Below are 22,963 nucleotides of genomic sequence, written 5' to 3' on the forward strand. Positions count from 1 at the left end.
GATCCAAGTTCGATCCCCAGTACCAAAAAAACCCAAAAAAAACCCTAACAAGTAAACTGGGCATAGTGCACGCCTATAGTCCCAGCTACTAGGGTTAGCACAGGAATTTGACGTCAGCCTGGGCAACACAGCAAGGGTGTGTCTTAAAAACAAAACAACGTTCATTCAGAATGAGGGAAAATATTTGTAAATCATATATCTGATAAAGGAATGATTTTCAGAATACACAGAGAACTCTTAAAACTTAAAAACAAGAAAAGAGAAAGATAGCCAGGGATTTAGCTCAGTGGCACAGCACCTGCCTCTTAAGCACGAGGTCATGAGTTTGATCCCGGTACCAAAAAAACCAAAAAACAAGGAACAAAAAGTAAAAAAAAAAAAAAAAGATAAAGGAGTTGAACAGATATTTCTCCAGAGAAGATCAATGAATGGCCAATAAACACATAAGAAGATCCTCAACCTCATTAATTCTTTGTCACAAAAAAGACAAATACTGTACGATTCTGCTAACAAGGTAGTTAGAGTTGTCAAAAATCACAGAGATAGAAAAAAAAAAATCACAAAGATAGAAAATAGAACTGTGGCTGCCAGAGCCTGAGAGAGTGTGAAGTGGGTGGTACTGTTGTTTCATGGACAGAGTTTCAGTTTTACAGGAGGAAGAATAATGGAGATAAATAGTGGTGAACGGTGGAAAACATGAATGTATTTAATATCACTAAAACAAAGAATCCAGAACTCGCTACTAAAAAGCGGAGGTTATTAAGCTGGATAGAGAAGTAAGATGCAAAGTATACTTTGTCTATAAGAAATACACTTTTTTTGAGGTGTAGGGGATCAAACTCAAGGCATCATGTATGCTAAGCAAGTACTAAACCCTTAGCCCAGGTTATAGTAATATTAATTACCCCATAAGATGAAAATGATGCAAAGTTGGATACAGTCATAAACTTTTTTTTCTAGATCTTAATTGGCTTTATTTGTGATTCTAGAATCAAATAGTAATCTGGACCCAAAATGTTTCCAAATGTTCTCCATAATCTTAAACTTCTAAAATACATTCTGCACTGTTTCATTAATTATAATAAACATGCATTCTTTTTGAAATTTTTTAAAAAACACTTTTTTGGGAGGTGCTGAGGATTGAACCCAGGATTTGTGCACATGCTAAGCACATGCTCTACTGCTTAGCTATGCTTCCAACCCCAAAAAAGCATTTTCAAAGCTCCGTTCTTCAAATAAATTTCCTCCCCCTCCTGCTCTACCTCCCCCTTTTTATTTATGTTTTTTGAGACAGGGTCTCACTGTGTAGTCTAGGCCAGCCTTGAACTTACCACATAGCCCAGGCTGGACTTAAACTCACAAATCTCTTGCCTCAGCCTCCTAAAGAGTAGAAATTACAGGCATGCAGCACTGTACCCCCCCTCCCCTTCTTCTTGATATGACTTAAGCCACCTTCTGTATACAATAATCTTTTTGGGGGGGTACTGGGGATTGAACTTAGGACCTTGCGCTTGAGGCAGGAGCGATGCACTGAGCTAAATCTCTGGCCCTGTATATAATAATCTTATGAACCCTGAATAGAACAATCAAATACTGGCCAGCACAAATACTGCAGCACACACCTGCAATCTCAGGTACTTGGGAGTCTGAGGCAGGAGGGTCACAAGTAGCCTGGGCAATTCAGTAAGGCCTTGTGTCAAAAAATAAATAAATAAAAAGGTTAGGGATGTAGCTTAGTGGTAGAGTGCTTACCCAGTATGCATAAAGTTTCCAGGTTTGATTCCCAGTAGTCCTAAACAATTTATTAGATCAAATCCTGTCATTTATTTAATAATTCCTCTATTACCAGACATTTATATTTTCCTCTTCCTATTTTATATTACTAAAGCAACTATAAATAGAATCTCCTTAAATTCCAGCCCTCAGCTTTCCCCAAAATTCATTTCCTCACTACTCAATATAGCTCATACTCTCACAGGTGGAAATAAACACTAATTTATATTTTTACTCACTAATCTATGCCTCCTATGATCTAATTCCTTGAAAGCCCAGGCCTGGTGTAAAACACTTTTACTACATAGGCACTTTGCCTGTGGCAATGATTTAAGCTGATAAACTATTCGATCCTTTGTCTTTGCCCCCAAATCCTACAGAGCTCAGCTTAACCTATTTTTGTTAAACATTCCTTTAAGTAGTAATTATTACCTACCAAACACAGCATCCAAGAATACTTGTAGGTTAACGACATTTCTGATGAAAATGTTTTTAAAAATATGCTCAGTGTGAAATACAATGTATATTTGTATTTTTCCTTTTAAAGCGTCAAAAATCTTGATATATAGTTTTAGTGTATATGTGTGTGTGTTCTAAATAGACAGGGTCTCATTCTACTGCCCAGGCTGATCTTGATCTCCCAGGCTGAAGTTATCCTCCAACCTCAGACTCCCGAGCAGGTGGGACTTTAGGTATCTGCCACCAAGCCAAGCCTTTATTGCTGTTTGGTGTTTTGTTTTGTTTTATTTGACAGTATCTTGCTAAGTTGCTCAGGCTGGCCTTGAACTTGCAATCCTCCTGTGTGGACTTCCCAGTAGCTGGGATTACTGACGAACTTCTTATTGCCTGTTTATTTTCTAATTTAATAATGATATTGTGTTACTTTCCAGTGTCATTAAGTGTTCATAAATACAGAACCAATTTTTATTGTATTCTTTCAGACAGAAAATAATTACAGCTTGCAATTTAACAGGAAATGATCGTATCTTACCAAAAGTCCTAGAACTTTCTGTTGAATGGATGACTCAGTTGGGAAAGACTGTAAAAAAGAAAGAGAAATCTATAACTACCCCAAAAAGGCACATATAATAAGGAAAGGCTTAAATAAGTAAATCAATAAATATCAAAACTGTAGATTGAGGGCCAGGGATTTAGTTCAGTGGTTTCACTGCCTGCCTTGCAAGTGCAAGGAGCCAAGATCGATCCCCGGTACCAAAAAAACACACACACACAAAAAACTGTAGATCGAAGTGCCCATTCTAACCTCTAGAACCCTCATGAAGAGTTCTAAACCTTGGTTTTCAATAAAGTGTCTGCAAGTGGTTGGGGATTCATCTGTGAGGTTCCAAAGTGCACTCAATGTAAACTTCAACGTAGTATCCACAGAATTTTGATTGGTTTTCTGCTTCACTATTTGAAGAAGTTGCTAAAAGGAGGAAAACAGAATAAAATTTTCGCTGTTGAATTGTTACTATGACTTGTGATTATTATTATTTTTTTAATTACTTAAATTCTTTTATTGGTACATTTTAGGTATACAACACATTTACATTTCTCATTGGGAACTTGTACCTTTACATGATGCATCTTGGTTCTTATTTTTTCCCCATTCCCCTATCCTCCCTTCACCCCCTCCACCCTTCCCTATTTACAAAGACTTTATTTCCATTTTTTCCATTTCTCATCATTTTTCCTTTCCTTTCTTTCCTTTCCCCTGCCCCTCCCACTACCCCTACCCCTTTGGACTTTTTCTTCCTACTTGTGATTATTAATAACCACACACTTTAAGGATCAAGCTCATGGCTTAAAGCATTCCCCATAAAGGATCTTATAAACACAGCCCCTTGGAGCAGTCTTTTCCTTCAATAAGAAAAATGTATAGGATTTTCATAAATATTTCTACATCTTTCTGATCAATCTATAATTTAATCACCTGTTAATAACATTTAAGAGACAAATAACTGAAGGTTTGGATCAACTATCTGAGTCAGTTATAGCATAGAGCATATTTCAGAACCTGAGACTGAAAAGGTGGAGGGGAGGGAGGGCCAGGGATTTAGCTCAGTGGCACCACACCTGCCTGCCAAGCGCAAGGTCCTGAGTTCAATCCCTAGTACCAAAAAAAAAAAAAAAAAAGGTGGAGGGGGGGCAGAAGGGAAAGTGAAGCAAACATTTATTAAATATCAGCAAATTATATCCTAGACCAGTGATGGTGAACCTTTTAGAGACCAAGTGCCCAAACTGCAACCCAAAACCCACTTATTTATTACAAAGTCCCAACACTGCAATTAAACCTGAATACTGAGGTTTCAGCTTAGAAAAACCAACTGTTATCCTATTCTCGACTGCTGGGGTGATGCTGGGGTGACTTGGGTCCTGTGCCGACAGAGGGCTCTAGTCCCTGTTGCGGCACACGTACCATAGATTTGCCGCCAATGCCCTATATCGTAGTACTACTGCTATCTCCATTCCCCAAGGAAGAAAACTGAATCTGAGAAATATTAAGTAATTTGACCATAGTGAACTTACTGAAAGTTTTTCTTAAGAAAAAAAGACAGATGGCTAAATATAATTATAAAAGAATTAGTTTATATTATATACAAGATAACAGCTTTGAAATTTTAGTTATAAACTATTTCTACCACAGTATTAGTCTAAGAACTTTAAGTTCAAAAGGTAAATGGTTTAAAACCTACATAAGGCATCTATAATTTCATTTTTAGATTACACTTTTGGAGGAAAAAGGGAAGCCCTGATAAAATAGACTCCAAGAAAATATTAATGAATACTATTACTAAAAGTTACACTCAATTCAGAAAATTTTTAAAAGAAACACAAACAGGGGCTGGGGATTTAGCTCAGTGGTTCCGCCACCTGCCTTGAAAGCACAAGGTCCCAAATTCAATCCCTGGTACCCGCCCCACTAAAAAACAAACAAACAAAAAAAGAAACACAAACATCTCGATACAATTATTTAACTTAATACCATAATGGCTAAAAGTGTAACACTAGAATCAAGTTATTTGAATACATACAAACAAACACATATGGTCAACTAATCACATAACCTTAACTAACTTAACTGTTTCCTCATCTATACCTTATGGGTGATAATTAAGAATTGAAGAATAAAAATAAACACCACTGGGCATGGTGGCACATGGCTGTAATCCTAGCACCCTGGGAGGCCGAGGCAGGAGGATTACAAGTTTGAATCAAGCCCAGACAATTTAGCAAGACCTGTCTCAAAATAAAAAATTAAAAAGGGCTGCAGATGTAGTTCAGTGAGAAGGTCTTGGGTTCAATCCACAGTACCGCAAAACCAAAGAATGAACAAACAACAAACTTGGACTGAATGTGAAGTTCAGTGTTAGGTAGATCATGTGCCAGGCTCTGGATTTGATCTCAAACACCAAATAAACCAAACAAAAACAAAACTCAACTATCACTATCATCACAGCCATTACTGTTAATTCCTGCTTAAACTAAACTTAATTCCCGCTCCTACAAATCATACACGTAGCCTACTTCCTTAAAATCCTTGAATATACCTCCAGTGAAAATTAGTGAGCACAGGTATAACAAAAAAAAAGAAGTTATGTGTATATCGCTGTTGTGGTTTGTTTTTGTTTTTGCTTTTTTGGTACTGGGGGTCAAACTCAGGACCTTGCACTTGCCAGGCAGGTGTGGCGCCACTGAGCTAAATCCCTGGCCCTTGCTTTTGTTTTTAACAATACTGGAGATTGAACTCAGGGCTTTGTTCATGCTAGGCAAATGCTCTACCACTGAGATCTACATCCCCAGCTCTTTTTACTTTTAGACAGGGTCTCGCTGAATTGCTTAGGCTGATCTCAAACGTTTGTTCTGCCTGCTTCAGCAGCCCAAGTTAGCTAGGATCACAGGTGTGCACCACTGTGCCCAGCAAAAAAGCCTCTTAAAAAACTAAAATGTCAAAAAAACCCCACTAAAATGTCATCCCTAAAAAAATTAAAAATAAGTATTATTTCTCTCTTATCTAATACATATTGTATTTAACTACTTAGCATACACTCCGACAATTAATCTTTTTCTTATTTAATCTTTCTGGGGCCAGAGATGTAGCTCAGTGGTGCCACATCTGCCTGGCAAGTGCAAGGTCCTGAGTTCAATTCCTGGTACCAAAAAAAAAAGTATAAATTAATCTTCCTAACAGCTATATAATGTGACTTGTTCAAATTCCAGCCCAGCCTGAGCGATTTAGCAACATCCTATCTCAAAATTTAAAAGGCTAAGGATATAGTTCAGCATAAGGGTGCTAGGTTCAAACCTCAGTACCAAAAAAACTAAAAAATTAAAAAAAGAATATGAGACAGGGACCACCACAGGGACTGAAGACAAAAAATCTAAGGCCTTAGCCCCTGACCTGTCACCCATTGAAAGAATGGTGTGTGGAAAGCTGAAAACACCCAGCCTTAACCCCTGTGCTAGCTCAACCCTCTTCAAGACTGGGGATACCAAGATAAGACTGACTAAGGTATTTCTCAAGACTTTCAGGGATGTTGCATTGCCAGCTTTTACAATATCCCACTACCGGCCCCCTGGAGCAACGCCTCCAAGTCTCTAGTCCCTGTCCTGACCTGTAATCCTCTGAATCCCAGGAAGAGCAACACCTCTGAAGGCAGATCAGCCCATGATGAGAGCACCCCTCACCAGGCGAGATGATACCCACTGAGGCTGCCCCTCAGCAGAAGCCCTCATCTCTCGGTACCAGGTTGACACTCCCTCTGGTGAAGTGAACTGAGATAATGATCAACCAGTCCCTCGCCCACACCAACAACCCCATAAGAACTTCCCTTGTCCTCCTGTTAATAGGCCAGCCTCACTTTTCTCTCTCAATCAGTGCTCTTCCCCCTTTAACTTCCTTTCTCTTCAAGCTGAAGTTCCTTTCCTCCAAACTAAAAGCTTGGCCTGCATATGCTTGAACCCCTCAGCCTGGTCTCATTTCTATGGCACTGGGTCAAAAGATCCGCTGTCTAATATCAAATACATCCATTTAGAAGTATCAAAATAAATGTTTTTAAAATATAGGGGATGCTGGGGCTGGGGATTTAGCTCAGTGGTTCCAACACTTGCCTTGTAAGCGCAAGATTCTGAGTTCGATTCCTGGCGCGCACACACACACAATATATATATATATCATATATATATATATATATATATGAATGAATGAATGAGATGCTGGGCGTGGTGGGTGCATGCCTATAATCCCAGCACTCAGGAGACTGAGGCAGGAGGAGCACCACGAGTTCAAGGACAGTTTGGGTTACATAGTGAGTTCAATGCCAGCCTGAACTACATAGCAAGACCCTGTCTCAAAATCAAAGGGGGTGGGGTAGGGTCTGATTTTAGCTCAGTGGTAGAGTATTTGCCTAGCATATGCAAAACCCTGAATCCCCAGCACTGCAAAAAAAAGGAAGTCGCATGGTGCAGCAGGCCTGTAATCCCAGCACTCAGGGAGGCTGAGGCAGGAAGATTATTGCAAGTCCGAGGTTAGTCTGAACTACATAGGGAGACCCTGCCTCAAAAATCAAAACAAAACAAAATAACCGGCTGGGGATTTAGCTCAGTGGCGCCGCATCTGTCTCAAAAGCCCAAGGTCCTGAGTTCAATCCCTGGTACCAGAAAAAAAAAACAACCAGCAAGAACAAATCCTAACATATGCTTTTTTTATAAAAGGAAAGAAATACACACACACACACACACACACACACACACACACACACACATATCCAGATGGCTGCAAACAATAAAAATAAATTCTTATCTAGTGGCCTACAGAGAGGAGATATGAACTTACCCTGACAATGAAGAGTTCAGCTCCAAGCTGTGCAGTTTGTTCTGTAGAAAGCTGGAAGCAAGCACAAGACCAAGTGAATATCCACGAACTAGTCAGTGAGCTCACTCTCACTCACTGTAACAGATTCCAAGGGCACAGTAAAATATCTGATCAACACAAAATTCTCTACTATCTAATCGGCTTGACTAAGGCTGGCTGATACGCTTACTAATCTTTCTGGCACACAGACTGCAGGGAAAAATAGTAATTATTTTGAGGGGTTTTTTTTTGGGGGGGGGGGTTGAGACTCATAGCAATTCTGCCTCAGCCTCCCCAGTGCTGGGATTACAGGCGTGCACCACTATGGCCGGCCCCAGAAAACAGTAACTGTAACGGGAAACAACTGCCTATACGAAATTATTCAGCAAGAGTTCCAGTACCTTTGGCCTGGGGATTTAGTTCAGTGGTTCCGCCACCTGCCTTGCAAGTGCAAGGTACTGAGTTCGATCCCCAGTACCAAAAAAAAAAAAAAAGTTCCAGTACCTTGGCAGCCAGGATAGAAATGATAGCAACCGCCATCCTTTGCATGTTTTGATCCTCATGGTTGCAGAGCCACTGCATGACAAGTTTGGCTGCTTCAAACCTAAAAATGCGCAGAGGGTTTCATGAGTTAATCTTGGAGGGTGAAGCACAGTTTCAAAGTTCCAGCTAGGAACTGATGCTCTAAATTAAGTAGGCAAAAAGAAAAGTGAAAATTCCTCTTAATTGATAGCAAATAACAGTCACAGTGGTTTGGAGATGATGGCTTAATTCTGACATTTTGTAAAGAAATAATAGTTTGGAAAATATGATCAAACCCGGCATTTCATCCTCTATAATTATAACCTATTTTATATTTCCTTCCTCTCTCCCCCTCCCCTTCCCTCCCTCCCTCCCCCTCCCTTCCTTCCTCCTTCCCTCTATCTCTAACTCTCATTGGTACTAGAGATTGAACCTAAGGCCTCTGGTATGCTAAGCTAGTCCTAGTGGAGAGCAGTAAACAATAAAATATTTCTACTTCTCATACAGATTTTATTATTCTAGGGAAGAAGAAAGGTAATAAGGGAAAGGGAGGATATGAAGTGTTGAAATTTTATTTAGGATAGCTAAGGAAGACATTGAACCTTTCTTTTGGTGGAGGGGCAGTACTGGGTCATAATGACTTTGGTTTTTTTTTTATTTTGTTTTGTTCAGAGACAGTGTCTCGCTATGTAGTTCAGAATGGCCTCAACCTCGCTATGTAGTCCAGGCTGGCCTCTAACTGGCAGTGATACTCCTGCCTCGGTCCCCCCTCAACCCCCAAAGTGCTAGGATTACAGGAATATACCAGCATGCCTGGCCTTGAGTCTTAGTGTCTTGTACATGCCAGGCAAATGTTCTGAGCTACATCCTCAGACCTTTCTTAAATTTTATTTTAATACAGTCTCACTAAATTGCGCAGGATGGCCAGGAACTTGCAGTCCTCCTGCTCTGCCTCCCTAGTAGCTGGAATTACAGGCGTGTAGCACCACCTTGAGGGGCTCTGGCTAATGTTTTTAATGGATCACTCTATCAATTGTGCTCAGAATAAACTTCAGGAGGGCAAGGACAGAAGTAGGTGAGTGGGTCAAAGGCTAATAATTCACGAGAGAAATCGCTTTTAGTCTAGTCCCAATGGTATAAAGGGAAGTGGAATGTTGGAATTTTGGATATATTTTGAAGATAGAGCTGGGCCTGCCAAAGCACTGGATGTAGGAGAGAAATCAAAACGGCATTATCTTGTCCATAGGCTCATGCTTTAAGATTCAGCTCAAACAGTACTTTCTTCAAGAACCTTTCCTTCACAAGTTTATCGTTGCCTTCTCCTAGTGCCTTGTTTTTAACTGTGATCATATGGAGACTCTCCTGAATCTCCACTGGCTATGAAGTCCTTGAGGGAAGGGACCATATCCTTTACGCTAAGTATTCAATGGCACATAAACAGTGCTTAATACATGTTGGCTGAATGGTTATACTGAAGTAGATTATTGTTCTGCAAATTCACTGTCACCTCCTTTGTATTCCTAATGCCATTTCTTTTTGTTGTTGCTATTCCTAAGGCTTTTGCATGTGTGTGTGTGTGTGTGTGTATAGCTGGGACTTGACCCCAGGGCCTTTGCATTGATCTACATTCACAACTAGCTCTAAAAAAAATTATTTTTGAGACAAAGTCCTGTTAAATTGCCACGTTTAGGCTCAAATTTATGATCCTCCTACCTCACCACACCAGAGTGCTGGGATTATAGGCATGTGCCAGTACACCCAGTTCCCAAGGCTATTTCTGATTGGGCCCATTATTGGTTTTTGGGGAGTGGTGGTACTGGAGATCAAATACAAGGCCCTGTGCAAGCTAGAGAAGCACTCTTATTTCTGAGCTACATTCCTAGCCTGGCATTTTTCTATAGTAGATTCCCAATCAGCTTCCCTGTCTCTATTGCTTCCCCTTTGATTTGTGCCTGTACATCAGTAATAAATAACCCGTCAGAGGGCTTAGGTATAATGTCAGTCCTATACTCACAACATTCTAGGACTCTAGCATGCACTGCTACTTTCAAATCTTCTCTTTTCTTCCCTACCTTATGCTTACTATGAAGTGAATTGCTTATTAGTCACACATACACACACACCTGCAGTTATTCAGTACAATAGCCTGGTGATTAAGGTTCAGATTTTGAAGACAAGTTTTGAATGGCCTCATACAGCAATCCTCCTGCCTCAGCTTCCTGAGTGCTGGGATTACAGGCATGTGCCATCATCCCCAGGTCTACTTTTTTAAACCAGTCCTCTACTTACTCTTAATAATAATAACAACAAATTATTTTATCATGTGCATCTATGCAGTCAAGTCATGAATAACACCATATACTTTGGAGTCAGCTTGGATTCAAATATCAGCTCTACCGCTTAGGAACTCTGGGATCTTGGGAAGTTACTTCGTCTCTCTGGACCTCAGTATTTTTATCTCTAAAACAGTAACAAAAGCCTCTTCCATGGGGTTACTGTGAGGGTTAAATGGTAATACCTGGGCTAGGGTATAGCTCAGTGGCTACATCTGGGGTAGGGTGTAGCTCAGTGGCAAAACTCTTGTCTGGTATACACAAAGCTCTAGGTTCAACCCCAGGACCGCAAGGAAAAAAAAAGACTCAGTATAGAAATTGGCACATAATAAATTCCTGATAAAGGTTTAGTACTGGGCACTAAACCCAGGGAGCACTTAGCTATATCTCCAGCCTGCCTGCCTGCCTGCCTGCCTGCCTTCCTTCCTTGTTTGTTTAAATTTTGAGGTAGGGTCTTGCTAAATTTACCCAGGCTGGTCTCAAATTTAAAATCCTCCTGCCTCAGTCTTCCAAGTAGCTAAAATTGTATGTGTGCAATACCATACTAAGCCAAATGAAGTTAATTTTTACTAATATTACTATTACTGAGTTCCTCTATGATGCTATTCATGCAATTCCAGAATATACCACTCAACTAGCTCTCCTTTTCAAAGCAATATAGTATGAATATAAAAATCAAAGGCTCTGAAGTTGGGCATGGGGCTCACACCTATAATCCCAAGTACTCAGGAGACTGAGGCAGGAGGATCCCAGGTTCAAGGTCAGCCTGGACAATTTAGCAAGATCCCACCTTTTAAAAAAAAGAAGAAGAAGAAGAAAGAAAAAGGCTCTGAAATCAGTCTGGATTTAAATCTAGACTCTGCAACTTATTATCTTATTACCTTGAGCAAGTTACTGAGCCTTTCGGTGCCTGTGCCTGTTTCCTCACCTGTAAGATGAAGATTGTAAGAATAACAATTTCACTGAATTGTGGTAATGATTGAATAAGCACATGTAACACTTTAGCATTGGGCCTGGCAGTAATAGTAAGTGCTTCATACATGTTCGTTGTTACTGTCTCAAGTGCCATCATCAATATGAAGTCTAATGATCATTCAGATGGATCTGTTTTCCTTGCTCAGAGGCCCAATACATTCTGTCAATTATCTATTCTATGAAAAATTCTGTCTCATGTTATATTCATTCAGTCATTTATCCATCCATTCACTACATATCCACCTAAACACTAGAGACCATGAGATGAAGCAGTCAGCTTCTGACCACAAAGATGCTCAATTCTAGCATAATGCATGTTCTGATTTGTATCTAGATATTTCCCCCAAAGCCTCATCTAGTCATAGGTGGGGCTCTTCAGAGGTGACTGGATCTAGAGTTTATGATGCTGTGATCAAGGATGTGATGCTGGGATTGATTTATGATGTGATTTTAGGATTAAGAATGCCCCACCCTGGGTGTGAGTGCTACCTGTTCTAAGGGTGGGTAGTCTCCATAGATTATAAGGGGGCCAGGGATTTAGCTCAGTTGCATCGCGCCTGCCATGCAAGTTCAAGGTACTGAGTTTGATCCCTGGTACCAAAATAAAATAAAATAAAATAGATAGGTTATAAGGGGAAGAAAGAGTGTTGTCACTTGTTGCTGGCTGCTGTTTCTATTGCACCACTTGCTGCCTTCCTACCTTCCTGCCTTCTGCTTGAAGTGAACTATTTCTCCTATGCCATGCCACCCTGCCTTGGAGCCACCTGACCGACTAAAACCTCCATAAACTGAGCCAAAATAGACCTTTTCTCCTTTAACTTTGGGTGTTGGATATTTTGTCTTAGCAATGAGAAAAGTAACTAAGACAGTGCACTGCACAGATCAGAGGCAGACAAACTATAGTCGGTGGACAAGTTGCCTATTTTATAAAGTTTCAATGAACATTCACACTCACTTGTTTATATATTGTCTATGGCTGCTTTTGAGGTACAGTGATTTACATAGTTGCAACACAGACCTCATGGGACACAAATCTAAAAGATTTATAATCTGGCCCTTTAAGAAAATGTCTGGGCCAGGGATTTAGCTCAGTGGTTCTGCCGCCTGCCTTGCAACCGCAAGGACCTTAGTTCAATCCCCAGTACAAGAAAAAAAAAAAAGACCCAGCTAAGAAAATGTTTGTCAACCCCTGGGGTAAATTATAATCTTCTCTAGGAGAATGAGTATCTCTTTTCTACTATTTTTTTGGTACCCGGGATTGAACTTGGGACCTTGCACTTGAGAGGCAAGCGGCAGAACCACTGAGCTAAATCCCCGGACCCTGGCCCTCTTTCTTACTTTTGACTTCACTGCCATGATCAACACAGAGGCTTGATGTTTATAAAATAAAATTAGTGATCTACATGAGAAATATGTAGTTATGTTTTATCCAAGTATTTATTTTAAATAATAAATGAAACACCTCAATCCTTAGCCATACCAGATAATACTATATTCTTTTACCCAATGAAAGGTAAATCTCAGTAATGTTGCTGCTTGAGAAACATACTTTTCATAAATCATGAAGAATAAATTTCCTTTTCAAAATGCCATTGTTAAATACATTTTAAAACAGCAAAATGAGGGCCGGGGATTTAACTCAGTGGCACCACACCTGCCTCCCAAGCTCAAAGTCCTGAGTTTGATCCCCGGTACCAAAAAACCAGTAAAATGAAAAAAAAAACAACCACTTTTTAAAATTTTGTTTTTTAAAGACAAGGTCTCACTATGTATTTCAGGCTGGCCTCTAACTCATTGTATAACCCAGGCTGGCCTCAAACATGAGGTGATCCTCCTGCCTCAGTCTCCCGAGGACTGGGATTATAGGCATGTGCCACCATGTCCAGCTAATATATCGTCTTTATGGTTCCCAAATTACAACATTTCAAAAAACAAGGAACACCCTTTATACTTAGTGGAATTGCTATATGGCTTCCCTTAACCTCCACTTAAAAGTTTCTTTCATAATTTAACACCAAATAATAATAAAAGGTATACTGCAAAGAAAAGAACACTAGACCTAAAAATAGAAGACTTGAGTCTGTCTAGTTTTCCAGTTATTAATCACAACACCACAATCAAGACACTGAATTTCTATATGACTCCATTCCTTTTAGGGTTTTGTTTTTTTTTTGAGAAAGGATCTCGATATGTAGCCCAGGGTGGCCTTGAACTCCTGATCATGATCCTTCTGTTTCAGCCTCCTGAGTGCTGGGATTACAGGTCTACAGCACCATATCTCGCAATTTCTTCATCTTTTGAATGGAGATGATAATGATCACAGAACACAATACAGTGTGGCTATTCTGTAAACTATAACCAATATAAATTCTTTTCTATGACAATCTTTACTTTTAAATGATTCTCACTACACCAAATAACATACAACAAGTTCTTGAGTTCTATTATCTAGTAATTTTGATTAAGATAAATTAAGCACAACCAAACCAAGAATACTTAGTACAGTGTATTCACTGTTTTGATCCTTTGTCAAGGCACTGGCTGCTGTTTCCTACAAGTTACTTTTCCATCGGTAAAGCCCTGGGCATTTAAGAAAGTACAAGGGAAAAAATTTTATTTAACCCTAGGGCCTGGGGATTTAGCTCAGTGGTTCTGCCACCTGCCTCGAAAGTGCAAGGACCTGAGTTTGACCTCCGGTATCCCCCCCCAAAAATTTATTTAACCCTTTTCTTTTTCAAAGAATTGATTTTTTTCCCTACTAGATCTAAGAAAGAAAAATTCAACATTGATATACAGTATATGCTGCTGGAGCTGAAAGGCATAGACCAACGGACAATATATACTCATTATATTTCTAAGAAATATGAAGTAAAATATAAAGCGTTTGGATAAGTACTAAGTTTGTACACAGAACCTAATTATGCCACTCTTCAAAAAGCAAAGGGATCTACTACATAATATACAGAAATAATTTAATGCATTTCATAAGACTAGAACTCAACTTTGCTGAAGCTTCACATTTCATTAGGGTATCTCCAATGCCAATCTATGAACAGGCACTTATTTCTTCTCCTACCCATTTATGCCATAGTTTTCATGGATTTCTGGCCAGAAGTCATGGACAAAGACCAAGAGGACTTTTTCCCTGTCTGCCAGAAGCAGGGCTAGAGCATGGCCACCCTCTCCTTGGTATCTTCCTCCACTTCAGTCCTGCTGCTATCATGGGACCCCAGAGCCACAGCTTCCTTGGCCTTGAAACTCTTTCACCACAGGCAGGCGGTAGGTACTGTTCAACCTCAGCCTGCGCCTCTTTGATCTGCTTCAGTCTCAAGTTCTTTCACTTTGCAGTTGCTTCTCAGACTCCAACAATGGCTGGATGCCCTGAGATGGACCAACCATGGCTATGGCAACTGAGACCAAGGCAAGTAGTCCAAAATGGCACGATGGCCCTTTGAGCCAACTGACCCACAGCCCAGGATCTGCACTTCTATAACCAAGCAAAGTGCTATGAAAATGGGTCAACTGGTATCAAGAAGGTCAAGGCACTAAATTTAACAAAGTAGATTTAGTATCCTTTAAAGCAATCTTACACCAAGGATATCTGGTTATTTTTTGTTTGGTTTGGTTTGGTTGACTGGTTTTTTATTCTTTTGAAACAGGGTCTTGCTATGTAGATCAGGCTGTCCTTGAATTCATTATGTAGTCCAGGTTGGCCTCAAACTTGTAGCAATCCTCCTGCCTCAAATTCCTGAGTACTGGGATTACAGGTGTGTGCTCCACCCAGTCAATCAAGGATATAAAACTGGTAAGAAATGACTTGAGACAAATTTCTAAAATTTAAAATTTTAAGTTTTAGAGTTACCACTTGCCTGTTGAATGGAACATCTTGAAGGATCCGGTCACTGCAAAGTGAAAGGAGGCAATTCTTCTGTAACTAAAGAAAAGGAAGGAGGAAAATCTGAATAAAATATTAGTTCTCTTTTTTTTTTCTTGTGCTGGGAGTTGAACCCAGGGCCTTAGGCAAGTGTTATACTACTACATATACTCCTTGCTTGGTAACACAGCATCAAGGAAGTTTAGCCAGCCTGCTTTGAAGATAGCCTGACTCTAACTTAAGAGTATAAGGAGCTAGTATTCTACATTTTGGCCTTGAAATAAAGACTGATAGTCTTGAATCTTTTTCTTTTTTTAATTAAACTGAAAGTTTCTGGGTGTGCTGATAGGCATCTGTAATCCCAGCACTCAGGAAGCTGAGGCAGGAGGACTGCCACAAGTTTGAGGCCAACCTGGACTACATAGTGAGTTCAAGGCCAGCCTGAACTACACAGGGAGACCTTGTCTCAAAATAAATGAATAAATAAATAAATAAATAAATAAATAAATTTTTAAAAATTTAAAGTGACAGTTTATTACAAAAAAGAAGTATAGCAGGCTACCTCATCAGCAGAGTATGCTAGTTAGAAGCAAACCAGTCCCAGGAAAGAGTAAAATTAGCTGCTCCACTGATACTGTGAAGTGAAAAATAATTTTAGATAAGTACAATCAAAGAAGAGTAAATAAAAATATGCCAGCCAGAAGAAGGACACCCTAGGTTCAATCCCCAGTACCACAAAAAGAAAAGAGAGAATTTATCATCAAAACAGAAGGGTGATCAGGTTACTGTAGTCTTATGAAGCAAAATCATAACCAGGAAGCTTTCTTAATTTTCAGCTGTTCTAAATGCTTTTCCTGTGCTCCCAACATACAGGCTAAATAGCTTTTATCCAAAACACTTGCTCAAAAATAGTTCCGATGTCAGAGTTTTTCAGATTTTGAAACATTTGCATAGACTTTATCAGTTGAGCATCCCTAATCTGAAAAGCCCAAAATCCAAAAGTTTTTTGAGAATCAGGTGTCAAAATTTTCAGTTTTCAAAGCATCTCTGATTTTTGATTTTTGCACAAAGGATGGTCAAGCTATCCTTTTGGGGGTAGGGACAGTACTGGGGATCAAACCCAGGGCTTTGTGCATATGCTTTGCCACTGAGCTACATCCCTTATATACTTACTCCTCAAATTTTAATGTGTATACAATTTTTTTTTCAGTACTGGGAATTGTTGCAGCCAGGGCCTTCACAGTGAGCTACACACTGAGACAGGGTCTTGCTAAATGGCTAAATTGTCCAGGCTGTGCTCAAATTTGCAATCCTACTGCCTCAGTATCCCAGGATGCTGGGATTACAGGTATGTACTCCCAGATCCAACTCAGCCTTAATTTATTAACTTTATGCAGGGCCGGGGATTTAGCTCAGTGGTTTTGCCGCCTGCTGCGCAAGCGCAAGGACCCGAGTTCGATCCCCGGTACCAAAAAAAAAAAAAGAAACATTAACTTTATGTGGAGGTAAGAAACTGGTAAAAGGAAAACCTAGAAAGACTCCTTTTTTTGAGAGAGAGACTGACTGACTAGTTCAGGCTGGCCTCATACTCATAACAATCATCTGGCCTCAGTCTCCCAAGTGTGGGGACTGCAGGTGTGCACCATCATGCCAGGCTTCTAGAAGGACTATTTGCATAAGTATTCACATGTGCTTACCTGCTGATGATTGGGAAAATGTTCCATAGCTTTGAGCAGCAAATGGGTCACATCAGCCAGCAGTCGGACAGGCATTCCTGCAGCAAGATCCTGCTTGGTTAGGTTAAATACACAGGCACTTGCAGCCAGTTGCACTGGTAAATTCATAGGGTGATTTCTCATCCCAGTAACCACAAGCTGGAAAAAAAAAATTTGTCTTAACTCACCTCATAAATATAAGCCATTTTCATACAGCAACATTACTCTGTTGATATATAATAATTTTAAAGATGTCTTAAGTAACTCTTCCATCCTCGTGTACAAGAAGCCTAGCACATAGGCAGTTACTCATAGTTTCTGCCTACCTGGTCAAAGCAGGTATCTGGTTGTTCATATCTAGACATTTTCCTGGAAAGCAAAATCAATGAATGGATCTTTTCTATGCAGGTGCTCATTTTTATATTCCTAAGACCGAGTGCCTTTATGTGGAAAGCAGTGAATAATAATTGTTCACTGACTTGAATAGGGTAAACTAGTGGCAAATTTCACTTTCAATTCCCAACCTTCCTTTCCTTGAGAACACTGCTGAAGTTAGTGTGACAAAATTCATTCACCTCACCATGGCCTCCCCTTTGTTTCTTCCTCAACCACCCAAAATCCTTACCATTTCTCACTATCAGCTGAAGACCTCATTTTCAACAACACTAAGAAAATGAAAACAACCAAGAAAGCACTTTAAATTCTCACACCACATGTATCCCCACACACACCCACCACTAGCAGCACACAGATGAATATATGCCACTCCCTTGGAACCTTACCATAAATGAGATTTTTTTTTTTTTGGCTCCTATCTACAGTTGCCCTCCTTTTACAGTGCTGAGATTGAACTCAGGACCCTGGGCTTGCTAGGCAAATGCAAACCTCCAGGACCAATCCGTCCTTTTATATGCTTGATCATTCCCTTCCTGTCTATTCCATGGCATCAGCAGATTTCTCCCTTAACTCCTACAGCAATTTTTTATTCTGTACTGGGTCATTCATATCAGCATACAAAGAAGCAGTTTTCCCCCCAGCTTAAAAAACAAAAACAAAACCCTCTTTTAATCCCACTTGCTTAGTCAATCACCTTTTTTCTTTGCTTTCCCTTACAGCAAAACTCCTATATTCTTTAATTTCTTTTTTTTTTTTTTGGTACGGGGATTGAACTCAGGACCTTGCACTTGCGAGGCAGGCAACGGAACCACTGAGGTAAATCCCCGGCCCTATATTCTTTAATTTCTGAATCACTCTCTGAATGGACAGATATTTCAGATCAGGACTACAGATCTAGTCCTTTGTTGTTCCAGTTCACAGAACCCCCCCCACCCCCCAAAAATAAAACCAATCCGTTTAACGAATGCCAATATCTTCATATAGAGAGGGAGGGATGCCGGAGACTCCTGCAGTTAAGTCTCTAGTACTCACCTGCCCAATATATGATGCAGGCCTGAGGAAAAAAATACACTAAGACAGAACTAGAAGAGAAAGTGGGGTGCCAGGACAACTGATGCCAGTGCTGGACAGTCCCAGGCACTGACTTTTATTGACAATCAATTGGGGTAAAGGTGATGTGTGGTTTCTATGGAAATTAATGTAAATAAGGTTCAGAAAGGACAAGACAAAGCATTCTCAAATAGACAAAATATATGATTGTAATTAGGACACTGTCCTTCTAGTCAGAAGGTTTAGTTGTGGGAACGGAATTTGGGCTCAAGTTACTCTGACCCTGGCATGTGGGTTTCAGCCAGACTCACTTCTAAAACAAGCCAATTGTGGGGTTAACTCTTTATAGCCTGCTTTCGGCATAATCAATATTATGGTCCTCTGTAGAGGGACAGGTACTGGGGATAACACTAAGGGATGAAATGTTACTGGTTCCTATCCAAGCACCCCATTCTCAAAATGTAAAATATTTAGGAAGTCAAATCAGTTGTGGCTCTGCCACTGACTTATTCTTACCTAACCACACAGACTCTCAGCTTCACAATCTGTGTAACAGAAGATAAAATCTATCTCTTCAGAATGTTGTGCCCACTAAATAAAGTATTAAATATAATACAGTCCCATACACACTGGTTCTCAAAATTCAATGTGCATAAGATCTTAGGAGTTATTCAAATGCAGATTCCTGTGCCCCAGTGGGGCTCACAATTTTTTGGGGGGGGGCACCGTACTGGGGGTTGAACGCAGGGTTGCATACTTGACTACATCCCTAGTCCTTTTTATTCATTTATTTTGAGACAGGGTCTCACTAAGTTATCCAGGCTGTAGTAAACTTGTGATTCTCCTGTGTTATGGTTTCTATCTAAAATGTCCCCCAAAACCTCATGGACTCGTAGCTGGGGCTTTTGGGAGGTGACTGGATCACAGTGTGTGGTACTCACCACTGGATTAGTCTACTGATGGGTTTGTAGCTGGGTATGATATTGGGAGGCAAAGCCTGGTGAGTCTATCTCTTCCCCACTCCTCCCTTGATCTCTCTCCTTCTTGCATGCTCTGCCATGAACTGTTTCTCCTCGGCTATGCCTCTCTGCCAGACCACTCTCCCTTGAAGCTACCTGACTATGGACTGAAACTTCTACGAACTGTGAGCCAAAATAAGCCTCACCTCCTTTAACTTGTGGATGTTGGGTATTTTGTCCCAGCAATGAGAAAGTAAGACATCCTGCCTCAGCTTTTTGAGTAGCTGGGATTACAGTGGCACAAATATGCCTTTAAAATAAGCAATTTATCAGACTTCTAGTGGTTTATCACTAGATTGTTGTTTATCAAACTAGTTGTTTATCAAAATGATAAACACTGCCCTAAGCAATCAACAAAATTAAGAATCCTGGGCCAACGGATGGGGATTTAGCTCAGTGGTTCTGCCACCTGCCTCACAAGCAAAAGGTCCTGGGTTCCATCCCCAGCACCAAAAAATTTCTGCCTAATAAACCTCTTTAGTGGGCTGGGGATTTAGCTCAGTGGCAACATGTCTGCCTCACAGTGCAAGGTCCTGAGTTTGAGCCCCAGTACAAAAAAAAAAAATTAAGAATCGCCTTTATTGTCCTTCAAAAAACTATTTTGGTTAAATGGGAAATAACATGGATCAGTTACAAATGCATAGAAATTTCATAAATGGCATGGAATTCTAATACTGTATTTCTAAAAAGATTGTAAGTGGAAAGCAATATAGAATTAACATACACTGCAATATATAGATTCCAGTTATACTCATATTTTCTACTCTAGCTGGTGATAAAATATCATGATCACTGATTTTAGGTAATTAAGTATGTACTGGAAAGCATTCATATTGTTTAATGAGATTACTTTGAAACCTCAAAAACACTATGCACCTGTCTTGTCATTTAAGCTAATAACTGAAATCACAGATTGTCACTCACATTATAAATAAAAATCAAAGACTAAATGCAAATGTTCTTATACAATTATCAAAATTTTAATAACCAGTTTCTTATTCTTACCTTTAAAATTTCTGGCTTTGTTTTTTCCATCACATGAGTCAGGCTAAAAAGGTGAAACAGAGCTTCTCGGACAAAAAATGCCCGCTCACTGTACCGCTTCAATGCTTCTGCAATCTGAATTTCATTGGCTTCTCCAGATACCTTTGAACACAGCCAAAAAATTAACTTCCAGAATTCTTTTCAACCTTCTAACTTTATCTAAATATCAACTATAAAGATGGCATCCAGGATCGTTATATAAAATAAATGGTAGTATTACTTTGAACACAATCAGAATAGTCATCCCTAGGATGTTTGACAGGCTCAGGACTGAGCATAAGGCTATAGGTAAAATTTTCTATACTAAACTTAAATAAATCTCAATATATTTAACACTATTTATTAGGCCTTCCCACGTCATCAGGCTCTTGTCTTGCCTCCCCACCTCATGCCCTTTTTTGACACAGTCTTGCTAAATTGCCCAAGCTGGCCTTGTACTTGCAGTTTTCCCATCTCAGGCCACAAAACAGCTGGGATTACAGACACAAGCCACCACACCCAGTTTCCTACCTGCCTTTTAAATTTTATTTTTATTTTATTTATTTATTTATTTATTTATTTATTTAGCAGTACTAGGGACTAAACCCAGGGCCTTGGCACTGAGCTACATTCCCAGCCCTTTTAGCTTTTTATTTTGAGACAAGTCTTCCTACCTGTCTTTTAAGGTAATCCCTTTCCCCTAGCTCACAGTGTTACAGCTATGGTGGTCTTTTTTTCCCCCAGATCTTTCTCAGCAAAAGGCCATTACATATGATATCTACTCTAACTGAAACCTTCCATTCTCTATTTATTAAATGACTAATTTTTACTTACCTTTCCTAACTCAAATTAAACATTTCTTTACCAAGGCCTTCCCTGACCCACTGCTCTAAATTGGGTCCCTTAAACCATCTCTTTCATGGCTGTTGTCGTAACAACCCATTCACCAATGGACTAACGCATTCACCATTCATTTTACCCCAACAGCTAAGATTGTGTTTAGTTCAGAAAAAGCACTAAATACTCACCAAATAAATTTATTAATTTCCCCAGATTTATCAAACTCCCTAACAGGTTCTGTTCAAAATTAAATCTAATGAGTTTTCCATTTAGACAAATTAATATCATTATTAATATCATTATAAACTGGTTCAGACACCACTGGATAACCAAATATAAACAATGGAAAGTGGCTCCTTAATCCAACTAGTAAGTCAAAATGAAATAATTAAAATATCACCATAATCCCTAATAACATAAATAGATTTAGGTACTGAGCACCAATAACTGCTAACACCACAGAAAAAGAAACATTAGGTACTCTCCCAGTGAAAGAGCACAACACTTAAGGACCCTCAAAGGGATTAAACACTAGCCTCATTAAACCTCCAAATCCAGTTAGCAATTTGCAGGAAACACAGAGAAATATGTACCACAAGTATACACAAGCAATAAGGAAAATGCTACATGTCCAAAGGACTGAATTCTTTTTTTTTTTTTTTTTTTTTGGTACTGGGGATCAAACTTGGGGCCTTACACTTGCGAGACAGGTGGCAGAACCACTGAGCTAAATCCCCGGCCCAGGACTGAATTCTTCAACAGACAAGTTTTAAGGAAAAGAAAGGGATGGAGGAGGAACTAAAAGACATATCAAAATTTTTAAAACTGGGAAGAGTAACCAAAGTGGCTGAAGATAAACATTTGAGCAGTGAAACTATAAAGAAATCCAAGGACATGATTATTATTAAAGTCAGGCCAAAGGTTACCTTTGTGAGGGAGTTATACACAGAACAGGGCACACAGAAAAGCCTGAGGTAGTTGACAAAGACCCGAGTGATGGTCTCAAGCATGTCTGCCTTATTTTCACTCAGTGAGCTATATAATTGTTATTTATCATCTTTGTATCTGTTTTATTTTACAAAAAGGTAAAAACATGCATGCAAAAAATGTCACTCAGAGAGACAAGGGGGAAGATTTAGTCCTTTCTGGCAATGGCTCTATACAGGGAGGCACAAAAGTGATCAAAGGAAGTGAAAAGACCTTTGTAATGGGGTAACAAAAACTACAGTACCCTGAAAAACATTAAAGAAGACATCAGAAAATGGAAAGATATCCCCTTTTCCTAGATAGGCAGAACCAATATTGTCAAAATAGCCATATCACCAAAACTCATATATAGATTTAATCCAATCCCAATCAAAATACCAACAGCATTACTTTCAGAACTAGACAAAATAATCCTAGGCCCGGGGATTTAGCTCAGTGATTCTGCCGCCTGCCTTGCAAGCGCAAGGACCTGAGTTCAATCCCCGGTACCAAGAAAAAAGAATCCTAAAATCATATAGAATCAGAAAAGACCCAGAATAGCGAAAGCAATCCCAGGCAACAAGAGCAAAGCAAGAAGCATCATAATCCCAGATTTCAAGTTA

At 39.6% G+C, this 22,963-nt stretch overlaps 1 protein-coding gene across 3 annotated transcripts in view; it reads right to left on the reverse strand.

The window, feature by feature from the left end:
- Positions 1-22,963, reverse strand: part of Zyg11b (zyg-11 family member B, cell cycle regulator) — an 84,068-nt gene that overhangs the window by 14,582 nt on the left and 46,523 nt on the right. For all 3 annotated transcript variants that reach the window (XM_087214837.1, XM_004869236.4, XM_021247914.2), the window contains exons 4-10: positions 20,517-20,657; positions 17,029-17,205; positions 15,327-15,391; positions 8,132-8,231; positions 7,610-7,660; positions 3,038-3,199; positions 2,765-2,812 (exon numbers count right to left, since the gene is read on the reverse strand). In XM_087214837.1, coding sequence (XP_087070963.1) covers positions 2,765-2,812; positions 3,038-3,199; positions 7,610-7,660; positions 8,132-8,231; positions 15,327-15,391; positions 17,029-17,205; positions 20,517-20,657 — 744 coding nt within the window. The remainder of the gene's footprint in view (positions 1-2,764; positions 2,813-3,037; positions 3,200-7,609; positions 7,661-8,131; positions 8,232-15,326; positions 15,392-17,028; positions 17,206-20,516; positions 20,658-22,963) is intronic.

This window comes from Heterocephalus glaber, unplaced genomic scaffold (genome assembly GCF_053883595.1).
Source record: "Heterocephalus glaber isolate CG9 unplaced genomic scaffold, H.glaber_assembly_v1.0 deba00001451, whole genome shotgun sequence".
In the NCBI taxonomy this organism is placed as follows: Eukaryota; Metazoa; Chordata; class Mammalia; order Rodentia; family Bathyergidae; genus Heterocephalus; species Heterocephalus glaber.